The sequence below is a fragment of the Parasteatoda tepidariorum genome, chromosome 2 (genome assembly GCF_043381705.1).
Source record: "Parasteatoda tepidariorum isolate YZ-2023 chromosome 2, CAS_Ptep_4.0, whole genome shotgun sequence".
Classification (NCBI taxonomy): Eukaryota; Metazoa; Arthropoda; class Arachnida; order Araneae; family Theridiidae; genus Parasteatoda; species Parasteatoda tepidariorum.
In genome coordinates this window covers 85,772,398-85,790,858 of record NC_092205.1, presented here as the reverse complement: position 1 = coordinate 85,790,858, position 18,461 = coordinate 85,772,398, and the positions used below count along the sequence as shown (strand labels likewise).

Below are 18,461 nucleotides of genomic sequence, written 5' to 3'. Positions count from 1 at the left end.
TATCAGGAAAGTTAGTTTTCATAATTAGAAGGGGAAAAAAGATACTCTGCGTTGTCTGAAAATAAAATAATTTCAGCCTAATCTGTAATATATATACATATAAATAATGGTTACCTGAGCAAGCTTATGAAAATTTGCTAATACTTTGTCTACTGAATTATCATGTTAGTTTTCATTGCTAAATAGCAATGAAAACTAGATTTTCATTGTTAACTTACTAGTTTTTCATACAATGCCTAGAACAGGGGTGGCGAACCTTTATGCACCAACGTGCCATTTTTTTTAAAAAAATTGTCTAATGAGGTCATAGACATGCCGACAAATAGTTTTGACTTCGTGATTATCTGGTAAATAATAATACTAAATACTATCAACTCAAAACTCTTTATTTACAACGAAAAAAAAAAAACATTTTGCAATGTCTCAGTTACCAGCGTAATTCAACTTAAAGTAACATCAGTGTGACTTCTGTTGTTGCAGATTAGATGTCAAATAACTTATATTAAGGGTTATAAGATGTTAGTTTAAGCAGAACTGTTAATTTTTTTTGCTAGTTATTTATTGTTAGCTTGTTAATTTTTATTTAATTGTTAATATGCTTCATAGTGAACTTCGTGGTCGGTGGCGTGCCCAAAATATTGTGTCACGTGCCATAAATGGCACGCGTGCTATTGGTTCACCATCCCTGACCTAGAATATCTGGACTTCTCAGAGTGTCTCAGTCATTTCTGGCTAATCCTTTTCTACTTTTAGCAAGATTACCTAGTTAGTAAATAAAAGATGGATGAAAAAAATATTTGATTCATTAAGTTTTGAACCCTGATCTTTAAAGTATTTAGCAATGTTTACTATTGGAATTTACTGTTTTATAAAATTAACAACAAATAGAATTACCCTTTTAAAAAATTGGTAAATCATTATAGTTTTATGATTTTTTCCCTTCATATGGATGGGTGATCGCGTAAAGCTAAGGGTGGTGGCGCTAGTGGTAAAATTGCTCTTTTAAGACTTCCGGGTTACTGCTTCCGATATATTTTTACGACGCAGATTGAAGAAACGCGCCATCATATTATTGCATCATATCTTTTGCAGTATTTCANAAAAAAAAAAACATTTTGCAATGTCTCAGTTACCAGCGTAATTCAACTTAAAGTAACATCAGTGTGATTTCTGTTGTTGCAGATTAGATGTCAAGTAACTTATATTAGGGTTGTAAGATGTTAGTTTAAGCAGAACTGTTAATTTTTTTGCTAGTTTATATTGTTAGCTTGTTAATTTTTTGTGAATTTTTATTTAATTGTTAATATGCTTCATAGTGAACTTCGTGATCGGTGCTGTGCCCAAAATATGTCACGTGCCATAAATGGCACGCGTGCCATTGGTTCGCCATCCCTGGCCTAGAATATCTGGACTTCTCAGAGTCTCTCAGTCATTTCTGGCTAATCCTTTTCTACTTTTAGCAAGATTACCTAGTTAGTAAATAAAAGATGGATGAAAAAAATATTTGATTCATTAAGTTTTGAACCCTGATCTTTAAAGTATTTAGCAATGTTTACTATTGGAATTTACTGTTTTNAATTGGATACACCGGAAATTTTCTAAATTTCTTCCGGTTTAAGGACGCTTGTTATTGTTTACATTAGACCACCCATCCATTAAACATACAATGTATGCTTTTAATATCATGTAGAGTTTTATCATGTTATATATTAACAGTTGATGTTAAAGTTTTCTGACAAAAAAGTATAGAAAAAAATAATGAACAACCTATGTATGTATTTATAAATAAACTATTTTTCTTGTCTTTATATTTCTCCAGATATTGATCAATTAAGTATATAATTATTGAGCTATGATAAACATATGCCATGATTTTTTATTTTAAAGAAGCTGGATAGGCAATGGAAATTACTTTTTCTATTCTTACCACTTGACACATTTTAAGGTATTATTGACACATTTTAAAAGCTTCAGAAATTCCCTTAAATCCATAATTCCACATTTAACAATGTGTAGAAAGATAAAAATTGGACAGCCCTCTAATGTTTCTATTGAAAAAAAATTTATGGCCCAGATTTCAAAAATCATATTTTCCCTTAAAAATTCCATGTCTTATTTTCCGTAAAAAATTACTGCCTATTTATCACTTTTAGAGCAACTGAAATAGACTTCAGTAAAAGAATTGTAGAAGAAGACGACTCACAAGTAGAAGGGAAAAATCTCTCTTGAAAAATACATTTTTTAAATTATAACCTTTTATTGTCAAAATTCTATTGTAAATCTTTTTTCTCAGATTTCTGCTAAAATAGTATTTGATTTAGTTGCTTCCCTTTCAAAAGAGCAATGCTTTGTGCAAAAATCCCCCCTTTCTGCACAGCATTTTATTAACTATAGCATATGGCTTTCTAATACTTTAGATGTTTAAGGCTTTGTATATGTTTTTATATCTGTATTTTAATTTTTCCCCTTTAATAATTATTTATTAGCTGAGACAGTCATTTCTTAACAGAGTTATCACCAAAATCCACTTTAGATCTTTATTGGAAAAGACTAATTCAGATATTTTCTTAAACAATTAATTCTAATTTGATGCCTTTTGCCCATTAGAATTAAAATTATTAAATAATTTTTAAAAAATCCCCCTGTTAACTAAAGATTTTGATCTGCATAAAAATTATTAAAGAACTAAATTTATTTGGGAATGATATAACATTCATATAGTTTGATAATTAATGTATAATGAGTTTGCATAAGTATAGCTATTATCCATTGGCAAAATGGGTCTTGTTTTGGGTTTCATGGCATGCACACCTTATTTGTACATCACACTTTTCAACTGTGTGCATTTGTTGCTATGGCGACCGCTGCTGCTTGATAATTTTTTTAGAATTCTTTTTATTTTCACCATCAGTCATTCTTAATGTATTTGCATAAAAATATTTTAAAGTATTTTTATATTCTTTTAATTATTAACTTATAATTACTGTCGTGACTTTAATATAAATATGAATACTGAAGAAGGAAGGTGACGTCTTGAAACACGTATATAGCCAGTATTTGAAACCCAATCCGGCGACAAACATCAATTGAGACAGTTTTTGCAACCCATGATTTGAAATGTTGTGGCGGTTATTGGAGTAAAACCAGAGGAAAAAAAGCATTTGAGCAATGGGTAACCAGTGATCGTAATCAAGCGATCACAATTTTCATTAAGCATTTTTTTTTTATCGTAATGAAACACTAAACGTACAAATTTTGCACTACTAGCAAAAATGCAAAAAATTCTCATTCTTCAATCTTTTTTTTTTATAAACTTGATTCGGTAAATTTCTAGGCTTTTGAAAAGGAAGATGTCTTTATTTTTACACAAAGCATAATATATTAAAAAGATTTTATCTTTTGACATAACTATAAAATTTTGTAGATTTACAAATGCTAAGTTACAAGACCATAAATACGATAAAAATTGGAGGATAGTATATATTTCGATTGAAATCTATGTGAAATCACATACATAAAGTATTAGCAAATTAATATAGAAAACATTTTATTGTTTAAAAAATTTTCTTAGCTTCCAATAAACAGATAAGCAAAATAATTTTATTTTAGTCTTACCTCTTGATTTCAATAGTCTGTTTCTATGTTGGATTTGAAATTTTTACTTTTGAAGGTTTTTCCTATTTTTTTCAGAAATTAAGATATAATATCTGTCTTAATAAGGTGTTTACTTAATACATGAAATACATTTTAAACTTGTACCAAGCCACAATTATTCTATTGGTTTATACTGAACAATTTAATTATTAAAGTATATTTTTTAAAAAGGATATATTAAATACTAGACTGAGAAACTTAGAAAACTGTGTAGTTCTCCAATAAAAAAAATACTTTACACCTAAATTTTTCAGGACTTACAACTATTACTTCTGATTATTTTAAAAATTTTGTAGTTGTCCTCATGTATAAGAAATTTTAAAATATATCCAAGTTACAAAAAGTAATAGAAAAAAAAGAATAATCTATTTTTATTTTGTTTAAAAATATTTATGCAGTATGATTGATTAGCCTAACTAAGATAGCCCTCATCTCTCTCACAGGGTCGCCACAGGCAACTAAAATGCGACAATTTGCAACTACTTTCGGCTTAAGGCGATTGTGGCAACTTTTTTTTTTCTTCCTGAAAAGGCTAAAAAAAAGTAACTATTTTCAGGAAAATGAGACTTTTCTGTAAATTGGGTTCACAAGCTGCTGCCCGAGGGAGCTTCTGAACATCAAGATTTTTTTTCCTGAAGAAAAATAAATTGAATTGCGAATTTGAGTCACCACTTTTAAATGCACTCAATTTGCACAAATTCCATTGTAAGTCTATTTTGTTTCTCGATCGTCTTTGCTACGAAAGTCTGCACGATTTTAAAAAACCCAATTTTCAATGCAATATTAACATGAGTGAATTTCGAATTTGAATAATTACTTTTCACAATATATATACACAGTCCAGTCACATTATGTGACCACCTGCCAAAATCCAGAATAACCACCTTTGGTAGCGCGAGATGTGCAGAGAAAGAGTCAATTAGGTTTGTGAAGGTGTTCACTGGGATGTTGAGCCATGCCGACTCCAGTGCCGTGGCCAGCAGTGCTAGATTACGCTGTTGAGGATCCATAGCGCGAACAACTCGATCGAGGTAGTCCCACAGATTCTCGATTGGGTTTAAATCCGGTGAGTTTGCTGGCCAGGGGAGTACGGTAAATTCATCCTGGTGCTCTTCGAACCACGCACATACACTGCGAGCTGTATGACACCTTGCATTCTCCTTCTGGTAGATGCCATCATTCGGATGTAAGGGTGGACATGGTCCGAAAGGACAGATGCGTACTTGTGCTGATCCCTCGTGCCTTCCACAATGATGAGTGCACCCAGTGAACGCCAGGAAAATATTCCCCAAACCATAATGCTCCCTCCTGCAGCCTTCCGGCAATTGTTGCAGGGTGTTTGCTTTCAGACGTTTCACGCCAACGTCCATCTGCTCGATGGAGCATAAAACGTGATTCATCGGAAAAAGTCACCTCCTGTTGCTACTCTGTGGACGTCCAGATGCGGTACTGGCGTGCAAATTAGAGCCTTCGTCGCCGATGAACAGCAGTCAGCATAGGTGCATTAACCAGGCGTTTGCTGCGGAAGCCCATGCGCAGCAATGTTCGCTGAACAGTGGTTGAGGATACACTCTTGGTAGCCCCTTGATTCATCTGGGAGGTCAGTTGCACGCCTATTCGCCTGAACGCATCTCCGTAGCCTTCGTTCGCCTCTGTCATCTATGACCCATGGTGCACCACATGTGCCACACCGCTTGTTTTGTATAGTGCCGTTTTGCCATGCACGGCATACTTTTACCACGGCGGCACGCGAACAGTTCTCAAAATCAGCCGTTTCCGAAATGCTTCCACCCTTGGCCCGAAAGCCAATAATCATGCCCATTTGGACGTCGGATAAATCGCTACGTTTCTGCAATACGCCAACGATTGAAATGCTTTCCGATGCCACTGTGATGTGCTGCCACCTGCCTTCTGTGATTGGTTATTTTACGTTGACGTCGAAAGTAGGTAGTGGTCACATTAATGCGACTGGATTGTGTATATTTATTAAATCAATTATTGATAAAAGGGAAAAATTTTTAGAAAAAGTATGTTTTTTTTTAATGAAAAACTATTTTTTGAAAGAATTCTAGTAATTAATTTTCTGCATATGTACAAATTTTTTTTGTTATAAAAATTTACTGCTAAAACACTAACGTTTATATAAAAATTATCATATTTGCCAGCAACTTGACTAAATGGATCATGGTTATATGACAAGTCATTTAGTGAAATTTTAGTCCTATTGTCGAAAATTTTTTGTTCTTATTTAGGCAACTATTTTCATGCTTTAGGCCACTAAAAGACACTATTTTGTTCATTTTTTTCTTTGGTAACCCTGCTTTCACTATTTGAGGTTGAATAGGGAAAACTCCTATTATCAGTACAGAGAATTTGGAATCTAAATTCACCAACTCTTAATAGATTTCAAAACTGTTTATGACAGCATAAATAGAAAACTACTCCTTGAAATATCCCTGTCTAGCCTGTAAAGAAGATAGTGAAGGGACACTTCTTTATTTACTCAAAGCTGTAGCTACAACTTCCTACCTCATGATGTCACGTCGCACACAGATCTTGAAAATCACAGCCAAAGGATATGAAAACTTTGCAGTTAATACGTTCTGTAAGAAATGAATTCGATACTTTTCTGATAATAGCTGTCAAACTTTACACTAACAAATTATTTTTGATCAAAAATATAGTATTCATACATTTTCTTGTTATTCCCTAACACTCCCTTCAGGTCCCGCAGTGGACTGATCGTTAAGACACGGTTCCCAGCAGATCACCGAAGTGAAGCATCACTGGCTGCGGTCAGTGTGCGGGTGGATGACAACTTGGATCAGTCTGCGTAGGGACCGAGGGTGCGGGGTATTTGTCCTCGTTAAACTGTTCTTACCGTAAAGTGCTCGACTTCGAGTGCAGGTCATCGGGCTACCGAAGCGAGGGTGCCATCCTCTCTGCGGAGGATCAAAATTGTGATGGCATGTCTTCGGATCATCCTCAGGGATGTTTCTCAGACCGTCGCCAATAGCCCATTATGCAGCTCTAGTGCGACGTAAATGAACAAATCAAATACACTCCTTTCAGTTTAAAAAAAAAATCCAAGGCACAAATTCAATTTCTTCAGGTGCTTTTTAAACTTTAATAAACAGCTAATAAGTTCAATACAACATAAAGTCTATACATATTTCAACCCAGTAACAATAAAGTTTTAAAAAATAATTCTTCACATATTCCTTAAATAACAATGCAACAAACTTAACTGCAACAATAAAACATACATTTGTATGAAATAAAATACATTTTATTTTCTTGAATTATATACAAGTTTTACAATTACTATGAACATATGCACAATTCTCTCAAGCTTATCGCACAGTCTCTTATACCAAATTTACAAATAATAAAACAATCGCATATAAAAACATGTCACTAAAATACATTAAAAATTGTGAATAAGTTAAAATATGTCTGGAGATTGAGCAAAATTTCTCTCCCAGTAATCCCCCTTGAATGACCAAGATTCTTCCTTAGCATACGGGTGGGGCTTAGATTCAAACAATCTAAAATTGCATAAAAATAATGTATAAATAAAAATCACATCTAGAAGCAAAAAAATTATTTTTATAGTTACTACATAATTTGAACATACACAGGGGTCCATGTTGTTTTGTCTTTTTTTCTTTGCTTTCTGGTTTCTCTTTGCTTTTCTTCTAACCTATTTTTTTCAAATGCAGCACCATCTATGTGTAATATTTATAAAAGATGTTAGAAATGAATATGAATAAAAACTGAAGTAATTTACATAGCACACAAGACAAAATGTTGAAAAAAAAAGACATTTATGTAAGTAAAATTATAGTTATTTATACATTTTCAGACAAGATGGATTTCCTAAATGTTTCGATTAAACATGAAACTAAAAAATATATTTTTCACCTGAATGAATTGTATTTTGGATACACTTTTAATTGTAAGGCAAATGGCTATGTAATTATCAACACAAGGTGGAATAAAATTTTTATTGATTTAAAAAAATAAAGTTTATTTTTACATATTATGATATATCTAGCCATAATACGTAAAAATGATATTATGAAATATCAAGTATTTTTAAAACAAAGCATTTGAGAAACGCAGCAATTTCAAGAGCATTTTTAGGTTTTGAAATAGCAAATATTTATGAGACCTTAAAATTTTTTATTTAACAAGTCTGAAAAAGCAAAAGAAAGAGGATATATGTCAAATTTGTCCTCTGTAAATTTTGAATAGCCGCTAAACATCCATATCTTAAAAAAAAAAACGATGTTTTATCTATATATATATAAATCAGATTAATACATCTTTTATAATTAAATAGGAAGACATGAATGAAAATATATCAAGATCTAGAGATTTACAGAAGTTAGAAATGGGACCGCCTCACTAATGTTAAATAATGATGGGGAAAAAACCGTACTTTTAAAAGCTATGCGCAATGTTGCTTTAATACTTAACAAACAATTTTAGAGGATCCTTCAGAAAATGGCTTTTCTGTGAATGAATTTTTAATGAACACAAAATAGTATTTATTGATTGAAGGTTGAGATTAATGGTACAAGGCCTGGAAGCAGCTATACCATGTCTGAAGTTTTGTACACAAGGTAAGCTTGAAACAAAACAAAGTAAAAAGGATTCAAGTTTTCTGGGACTAACAAAGCTAACTTTTATCTGAATAAATATCACTAAGTAAAAAGAATTATTTGATTAAATTATCCTCTCTCCTAAGGGGCGAATGACATTTAAATTTGAAACAACTTAAATCTTTAAAACACAAATTCAATTTTCTTTTGTTTTATGTAGGGAGTAAAACTCAAATTTAAGACAATTTAATATATGGCAATGCATTTTTAAAAAATTTAAAGCAAATAATGTATGAAAAGGAAGCAGTTCAAAAATTTAAAAGTTTTTTCCCATTAACATTATTAAGTACATTTTAATATATAAAAAAAAACTTTTTTACAATCAAGCTTATAAGCAAAAGAGGAAAAAAAAAATTTTTTAATAATTCTATAGTAAATTCAATTATCACAGTGAAATTTATTAAGGCTTAAACAAGCTAATTTATCTTTAATTTCAATAATTTGAAATTATTATTTACGTCAAATCCAAAACTGTTTTACGCAATTCTTGTAACCTTACTAGGTTTAGTTTTAAAAACTCCTAGTTATGCATAAATTTTTATTTTTTATAGTAGCTATGTCTATTATCATAGCAAATAGAAGAGTTATTGTGCACTATCTCAGCAATACATACCTATATCACCTTCTTCCAGTTTTCTTATATCTGGCCTTAATCGAGAATCAGTGGGTGGAAGCTTAGGTTTCATTTCATCAGTCAGTTCATTCAGAGCCATAGCATAAGATGTAAAGTTGTAGTACTGAAATAAAAGGAATATTTTAGCAAAAATCAACAAAATTAATGAATAAAGAAAATCAAGGGAAAGAAATTACATCTGATGAGCATTCTGGTCTGGGATCAACTTCCCAAAGTAGAGTAGTTGGCAAGTCATCAAGATTTTGATAGTTTTCTCCTTTATCACCATTTTCAAGAGTTACCTAAAACATAGCATTTGTCATTTTGATTCATTTTTTTGGAAACAAATTAATAAAGTTTCAAAACTTTAAAGGGAAACAGTATTGTTTCATGGTAGGTTGTATAAAAGGACTTTCTTGTTCTTAAAATACAATCACTCCATTACCATCAGACGAATGCGGATATTGAGTACATTTTCCAGACTCAAATTAAATTTGACTCGAGGCTGTAACAATTCGTAAGAGCACAAATCCAGGGGTGATTGTGAAGCAAAGTGAAAAACCTTGAAAATGTGCAAAAATTGGATATCAATTCATATAGTAAAGATAATTTTTTGATAACTTATAATTAAATTACCTACCACTGAAGAATACCTCACTTTTATCGTAAATAATTTAAGAAAAAACTTAGTCAGGGTGCGTAGCCAAATTATTCAACAAAAAATAAGCACTTTTCAAGCACTCAAAATAAATTTTAACCACTTAAAAAAGATATCATAGGCAGACTTGGAAAGTTTTTAACAATTGATGGTTTTACCTGGTTTTAACCGTCATGTAAAAAAAAAAAACTTTTGGCATTGCTTTAGACAATTGACAAAAATCATGAAATTTAGAATCCTGTAAAACGCATGGGGTTTTTATGTGCTAGGGACTGACAATACGCCAAAATAAATTGGGGTTAAATTAATTGTGAAAATGCTGAATAGAACAATATGAACAGTGTCTTTTTGCATAATTCGTAATGAAATTCAACATGGTAAAGGAAAAATCTCATTTTGAAAAAGGAAAGATTAAGCACTTTTTTAAAAAAACCTAATGAAAAAAGCATCTTTAAGGGCTTTTAAAAAAACGAGAATAAGCACCTTCAAGCAATTTTTAAAAACGGTATGCACCCTGCTTAGTTCTTACAAGAATCATGATAGTGAATTTCAAGAATGCAAAAATACAAATCATGTTTTTTTCTCTTTTATTTTAATGCCGTCATTGAACAGCTGACCCAAATTTGAGTTTACGTCTACCTATGTTCAACTCTGTAGCCTTGTAATTTGAAGTCTAATTCAGAGGACAAGAGAACATCAAGATCAAGTATTGGGAGAAATGTTGCCTTCGTGGAGGACTTTTTGATGAAACTAACCCGCATTTGAGTTATATGGAGAGGAAAACAACGGAAACCTAACACAGTTAACTTGACGGCAAGGGGACTCTAACCCATTATCCATCTACCATTGAGGATACTTTACGTCAGTACTATGGGTGGTGCGAGCTGGGTGCGAAATGCGCATTAACCAGTCATTGCTGTGAATCGAACCCGGGCCACCTCATCGGGAGGTGAGCGCTCTATCTTTTGAGAAACCACAGTTTAAATCACTCAATCGCGGAAATACGAACAGCGATACACGGTTTTTAGATCACATGAATATGAATCGCAATGTGTGAATTTTAAATCGCGTATAAATACAAAACTCTATGTTTGATATTAGAGATCTGTGAAAATGAATAGCCACATTGGATTTTATACTCATACGAACAGCAGTATTGGATTTTTAAAACGCATGAATATGAATCGTGATATTGATTTTAAGAGCTCAGAAATACAAATGGTTATATTTGATTTTTAAATCACTTGAATAAGAGTTTTTTTTCATCACATTAGTACAATTTACTTTTAAATCAGGTAAATGCAAAAATTGATGCTGGATATGAAACTCTAACGAAACGATGCTTGATGAAATTGCCTGAATATGAATCTCGATATGAACTTATTCCGTCATAGTTTCAAATATTAAAAACAGCAAAAATCCAAAAAGCAACAACAAAAAAAAGGCCATAGAATCACATTTTTGAAAACGTTTTGTGAACATTATTTAGAGTAACTTTCAAACTTTAGGTTTGGCAAAAAACAGAGCTCTTACTTTAAATCTTAACTCTTATTTTAAATTTTAGACTGTGTTGAAATTGAGAACGCGGAATGCCGCGAAAAATTCACATGCCTTGCTCCTAGTTTCTAGACCTAGGAGGATGATAGGGAAAACCCTGAATTCCGGGTATAGCCCGAATACAATAATTCCTGAATATAATCTACAGTAGAGTCCACATTTTATTTGTAGAACTGGGTAGCAAGGGTGCACGGATAACAAAAATAACTGATAATCTGAAAAAATCAAAAAGGTGGAAGCACAAAAATTTTAAAATGTATTCCTACATGTTTATATATTTTAACCATTCAAGAGAAATCTTTGTTCTTAAGTTAAACCACAAATACAACAAATGGTAAAAGAAAAAATTAATATGTACATACTTCAATAAAAGTATTCATATTCAGAAGTGTTTAGATACACTTTAAAAAAAATAAGAGTTTAATAAATAAAATAAGTTGGACTTGATCATGTGCAATATAATTTTCTATCTCTTTGCAGATGTCAGGGTTAATCTGCACTGTAGAAAATCGGGGTTCTACTGCAGTTAATAGACAAATGATGGTTCAGATGACATGAAGTTTAAAATACAGAAGTAATATTTTTTTTCATGGACCATGGGGCTTATTATAGTACTGAAACAATAATCTGCCTTATATAACAATGATAGTAGAATGAACACAGGGAAATATAGGAATTTCTAATAAAAATATAAGTTTTAATAAAGTATTTAAAAAAATGGCATTTATAAAACAATATTTAACAGTAATAATCTTAAGTTATAAGTATGACGGTATTTTTCATTAAAAAAAAAGTTTTTGTAACTATTTGACTATATCAAAAGTCAAAATTTTGTAAAAAAATTAATTTGTTAATAAAATTTTTTGGATATTTTAAAAAGGTTAAGAAAGAAGAAAATATTCATATTATATTTTGTAAATTTATATATAAAATTATGTTTAACAATGTAATGAAATTTTAAATTTATTACTAATTTTAAATTTATTAAAAACACTTTTAACTGATTAAAATTTAGGACTAACAATAAGTAATTAAATAATAGATGTTCAATACCACTGTGATAATTACATATTTGTTTATTTGGGTTGTAATACCTTATCAATACTGTTTCACAAATATAACTTTAGTCCACCGATTAATAAAACAGTTTTTTAGCTTTATTAATTAAAAACTAATGAAAAAATAGAATTTTATTTGGTTTTAAAATTAAAATTTAATACACACAATATAAAATAAAAGCTTAAACAAATTATCAAGGAAGATCACTTACAGAAGAATTTCTTTTCTTTTGGACTTTACTGAAGAAACCAGAGTTTTCTTTAGAAGAAGTAGCTGTTTGATTGTTATTATTTGGCACTTCTTTCAATCTCTGATAATCATCAAAGTATTGAGCATCCATACTCTTAATATAGCTGCACCATTTTCCAAATATTAAACGATGCTTTGTCTTTCTGTAAGTAAATGCATTCTCAATATGAAAGCTTTACAAAGATGAAAAAATTATATTAAAATTGTTGAGCATGTTTCATAATTTTAAGTAGGCTAATTAATAAGTCTTGATAAGACTTGTTAATAAGACTTAAGAAATAAGCATGAGAAACATGACAAACAAGCAAAAAAACATGAAAATGTATAAAATATCACTCTTAAACTTTTTTATGCACGCACAATATTAAAATACAGTTGCAAGATTACTTATTTATCCCATTTCAATGACATTTTATTATTATTAATTCAATTCCCCTTCCCCCTAATATAACATATTGCGGTGACTCAACTTTATCGCTATGATCAAGAGCTTGAACTACAATTTTTCATTTGCCAGAACAATCTATAAGCTGTCTCTGTAGCATGATGTGCTGTACTGATTTATCTTCCTCTTCTTTATACTTTAATATTTTTGATGTTAATAAATTCTAAAATAATGTTAATTCTAATGATTAGTCTCCAGGTTTATGTTCAGATATGCACAACAAACTATTGAACAGAAATAATAAATCGTTTGACTGGAATCCTAAGCATAGTTCAATCTCACAATTCTCTTCAAAATGACAGCAAATTATTTTCTTTTAATATATAAATAAAAGCAAAATTAGTGTTTTATAGTTGAATCAAGTTCCATTCCATTTGAAAAGTACAATTTAAAAGAAGATGTAATTATAAAATTGGTAAATAAGACTCATTAAAAAATCTACTGAGCTTATTTTACAAAGTCTTAAAAAAATAAAATACCTCCAAAATTAAAAACAGATAGAACCGAACTAAAATTGTAACGATACAGCATGTAATTGGAACAATTATATATAAAAAAAGTTTTTATGATTAGTTTAAGGACTTTTAAAACTGTAGCATTTTTTAATAAAATTTTAATAAATCAGTTTTAACACTTACTGCCTATCTAAAACAAAGCCTTCTACACAATTTAAATCTTTACTATACCAGCCAGCAGGTTTAAAATTGAGTTCAGCAACTAGTCCATTAGTATGACATGTTATCTCTAATACGCCACACTAAAAAATGACAAAGATCAATGAATGTGCTCAAAAGTTTATCATTTAAAAGCTAACAGAAAATGCATAATGATTAATTACCTGTTCCATCCAAAGTTTTCCTACAATTATATTATGGACACAACATGTTACACCAGACCATGTGTATGTTTCATTGTGCCTAGTAAAAAATAAATAAATTTATAAATGAGTCAAAAGAAATTCATAAATACGAGTAGCAAGCTCTCATAAAATTTGGATAATTAAACTTCACTGCTGCCACTTAAAAGGCAATATCCGAGGGAAAACTATGGAATCATAAAAATTACTGAACAATAAGTTTTAAGTTTAATACTAAACGATAAAAAATTTTATTATTTATTTTCAATTTGTTTTAAATACTTGTACTTTTAATGTCTTTGCAATAGCTTTTAACTAAAGTGGAAATAATTGACAAATGCATTAAAAAGAAATGAATAAAAATAATTTTCAGAATTATTTTTCAACAATAAACAATTTAATAATATGTCATAGCTTATTAGCAAAATAATCCATTATTAATAACACTATGTAAAATTTAGTTTCTGGCATAAAAACTGTAATTAGCATTTAACACTTTGAAGGAAAATAAAAAAAAATTTCAAATGTAATTTAAATATATTTTCAGATAAGCAAAAATAAAACAATGTATAAATATGCAATGATGCCAATCTGTAAAAATAAATCAAACATGATTTTTTTGTAAATTATACTCATTGCTGAAATAAGGCAACATTTTCATCACAAGATTTAAAATTAAAACTTTAGTAAACCTTTATAGGTGCACTTTCTTTTTGATGTCAAAATAATTTTTCTTCTCCTTACACTAGAATTCTTACGTCTAAAAAAAGTTATGAGAAGTAGTTATAAAATTTTTCAGATTAGACATGTAAAAGAGAAAGATGGCCAAACTTGGCTAAGTTTAGCTAAAATCTCCTTTTCTTTACACAGCTTCAAAATTACGTAAGTTGTACGGAGCTATATTCTATTTCTTTCTTTGTTATTTCATTATCTCATTTTATGTTTGTTTTTTATTACTAAAGGAGAACTACACTAAAGTTGCTAAAATATTTATCAATTGATTCAGCTCTTTAAATATAAAACTATAACTTTATTTTTAGTTTGCTAGCAAAATTTTCATAATAAAAAAATTTTTTTCATTGAAAAATTAGCAGTGCTTTAGTGTACAATAACAAATACATAGATAAAAGTGCCCAGTATAGCTACCGTAGTTTTCAAAAGCTAATTTATCTTACAAATATATGTTTTTTTTTAGAATTACTGTATATTAAGATAAGTTAATGCTTTGAATAGTTTAAATAATTTTAAAAGTTAGAAAAATAAACACATTGCCATAGTTTTAGGATTCTACTGCACATCACCTTTAAAATAAATTCCCTGTTAACCTGACAGGGTAAATTTGGTTTATTAAATTTTCTGTAAGTTTTGGCTCATAGCCAAACTATTACAGATGCTTTATATTGAAAATCTCTTAACTAAGATACAGATAAGTTGGAGAACTCCAAGAACATTATGAACTCCAAGTTATATTAATTTCCTATCTAAAATATAGGGAGAGAATATTTTTAGAGATTTATAATTTTTCAGTGTGGGACCTCAATCTTTCAACAACTCCCTTGGTAGAAATGATATATCATGCTAACATTTTCATAAAGTGAGCAACCACTGAATGTTAATTAAGAAAATTGTAAAGCAACATTTAGGTCAAAGCAATATGATCAAAACATTTAAGTATTGTTTAATCACAACAATATTTTAAAAAACATTGTTAATTATATAAAAGGAAAGAAAAAAATTTTTTATGTATCAGCAAATTTTATTTTATAACCATTGTTGAACAGTCGACTCAATTTTGAGTTTACGACCACCAATGTTCACCTCCTTAGCCTTGTAATTTTGAACCCACTCTAGAAGACAAGGGAACTCTGGATCAAGCAATGGGAGAAAGTAACTTTTGTGGAGGACTTTTTGAGGGAACTAACCCGCATTTGCATTATATGGAGAGGAAAACCACACAATCTCCCACAGTTAGCGTGACAGCAAGGAGACTTTTGACTCATGATCCGTCTACCACTGAGAATATTTTGCGTTAGCAATGTGGTCGGAGCGAGCCGGATACGGAATTTGTCTAGACTTGGTGCGATTCGAACGTGGGTCACCTCATTAGAAGGCGAGCTCTCTGTCCCCTAAGCCACCACAGCTTATATTTGCAAAATAAAAATTCATGACGTAGAAGAAACTTTACTTACTTTAATAATTTCAGAACTAGTGTTCCTTCAGGTTTAACTTCTACAGATCTCGCCCATAATTTTAATTTTGGATGTACAGCTCCAGTGAATATGAAATCAGAAGATTCTGCTTGGAAAGCTGTTACAGGTGGGTGATGACTAACTTGTTCAGCAACAAATTTAAAATTTTCCTCCACCCTGCAAGACAATTTAAAAAAAATTAAAGTATGTACGATAAATAAGATATTTGATTTTTATATTCCTAAAATAACATAATTTATACAAAATAAATTTTTCAAGAACAAAAAAGAATATAAATGGAAGAACTTTATGAAAACCTTCTATATTAACAAGTAAAATACTTTAAAATCATTAAATGTTTGCACAGATAATGTAAATAATAAAATCCATTCACGCAGGGATTGGAGGTATATCAGGGTGCGTAGCCAAATCTTTAAATCAAAAATCACTTTTTAAAAACTTTTCAAGCACTTTACAAAAATTTTCAAGCACTCAAAAAATTCATATTCAATCAATGATATTATTGAAAAACAAAAACTTTTTATAAACAGTTTTAGCGTTAAAAAAAACCCAAAAAGAAACGGACGTAAATCGAAACAATCAGTACTTTCCCACATCACCGAGTGAATTCAACTTGATCATGAACTCAGAACAAAAGTACCCTTACCCCCTACGTCAAAAAAGTGTTAGAAGTAAAATAAAATAAACAAGAATAAAATTAAAAAGAAAAAGATTTCATAAGGATCTGATATTCTCTATCCGAATTGGAGCACTCGGGTTTCGGTTTCAAGTGTGCGCACATGCGCAAGACATAACGTGGGTACGACACGAAGTCCGCGTGAATAATTACGTAGCAAACACCCCATTTTTCGTAAAATGCATGGGATCTACCAGATATCACTGAAGGAAAAAAAATTTATTCGTGAAAAAAAAGCACTTTTTAAAAACGCCAGCTGAAAAAAGCACCTTTAAAAGCTTTTAAAAACGGAATCCCCAAAAAAGCACCTTTAAGTTATTTTTACAAACGCTACGCACCCTGTATATAAGGTAACATAAAGAAAGGAATTTTAAAAAAAATTTTAATAAAATTTTATTCTTTTAATTCGTCTGTTAATAAAGTTCTTAAAATTTTTTTTTAGCTATCTAAAAAACGTAATGTTATCAATTTAATTTATCATTTTTTTTGTCATTTTAACAGAACAGAGATACTTTGAAGTTTAACTTAACTTTCGGAATGCTCTTTTAGACAGTTTACTGTAATACTAACTCAAAATTGTAGAGTAGATAAAAATCTAGCCAGTTTAAAGAAAAATGTTTGAATTTTTATTTTTAAATTAAATATTCATATTATAGAGTTATACATAGTGCATATTATTTTTCTATTTCTCTTTACTTCTAGGTACAATTTAAATGAATCACTAACCAATTGTTTGCAACTTAAAACTGGATAAATAAATAGAATCCTATAAATATAATTTTTACCTTATAAGCTCATATGTCTCTCCTAATAGAGGATTGAATGGTTTTCCTAATCTGTCCCAATTTGATGCAACAGAAGCACAAGCAAATGCAGCAACATACTACAAAATTTAAAAACAACCAAATTTTTATAAGAATATAACCTCCTTTTAAATAAACAAATAAAAACTAAATAAAAAATAAAACATTCATTATAAGTGAAATAAAACAATATTATAAGTCAAATAAAACAACTATTCATGTAGACTAACAACTATTCAAATATAAAATAGAGTTTTTAAACCAAAAGTATTGTTATAAAATGTTTTAAGTAGCAGCAATGGTTGTGGACAAACCTTTAGTTAAGAGCAACATATCAAGTGGGAAACTTTGAAAGAGAATTGCAATAGAAATATTAATAAGTTTTCTCACAACCAGCTGCAAGTTTCTTCCAACCAAAAATGTTAAAAATATTAAATCATAAAATTATATAATTTTTATCCTTTCAATTTGTATAATTTATAGCTTCTATCACTAAAAAGACACACTAAAATATACTGATATAGAATAATACTTAGAATTAGTTTGCGTAAAAATTAAATACTAAAATACTTTTAAAAGTAATTCAACATACTAAAAATAAGCTTTATACTATAATTTTTTAATTTCAGTTTTTTAGCTAATTTTTCAAATATGATACAATACATATAAATATAAAAGATATGATAAATACACAGTATTCAACTATAATACTGAAAATTTTTATAGCATTAGTCTCCTGATAAAAAAAAATTTAAAAAAAAATGATGAATTACAAAAATTCCAAATTATATTTGATCGAATTAAATTTGCCTAGAATGAAATGTGAAATATAGTATCAGAGCTTGTTATTAACTTAAAGTGCCACGAAGAAAAAATAAGTATAATTAAATAATGTAATACATTGCTCACTACGTAAATGTTGGGGGGAAAAAAGACCTGATTATTTCATTGAATGCAATTTGGTTATTTAGTATATAATTAAACTGATACAATTATTAAACAATAATTAATTAC

General features: G+C 29.8%; 1 protein-coding gene across 2 annotated transcripts in view; it reads right to left on the bottom strand.

The window, feature by feature from the left end:
* Positions 1-6,921: 6,921 nt before the first annotated feature.
* Positions 6,922-18,461, bottom strand: part of LOC107444361 (oxysterol-binding protein-related protein 1) — a 61,818-nt gene continuing 50,278 nt past the window's right edge. For both annotated transcript variants that reach the window (XM_016058475.4, XM_043047983.2), the window contains exons 18-26: positions 17,430-17,527; positions 15,948-16,124; positions 13,741-13,819; positions 13,541-13,659; positions 12,420-12,600; positions 9,132-9,236; positions 8,935-9,058; positions 7,292-7,382; positions 6,922-7,202 (exon numbers count right to left, since the gene is read on the bottom strand). In XM_016058475.4, coding sequence (XP_015913961.1) covers positions 7,100-7,202; positions 7,292-7,382; positions 8,935-9,058; positions 9,132-9,236; positions 12,420-12,600; positions 13,541-13,659; positions 13,741-13,819; positions 15,948-16,124; positions 17,430-17,527 — 1,077 coding nt within the window. In that variant the 3' untranslated portion in view covers positions 6,922-7,099. The remainder of the gene's footprint in view (positions 7,203-7,291; positions 7,383-8,934; positions 9,059-9,131; positions 9,237-12,419; positions 12,601-13,540; positions 13,660-13,740; positions 13,820-15,947; positions 16,125-17,429; positions 17,528-18,461) is intronic.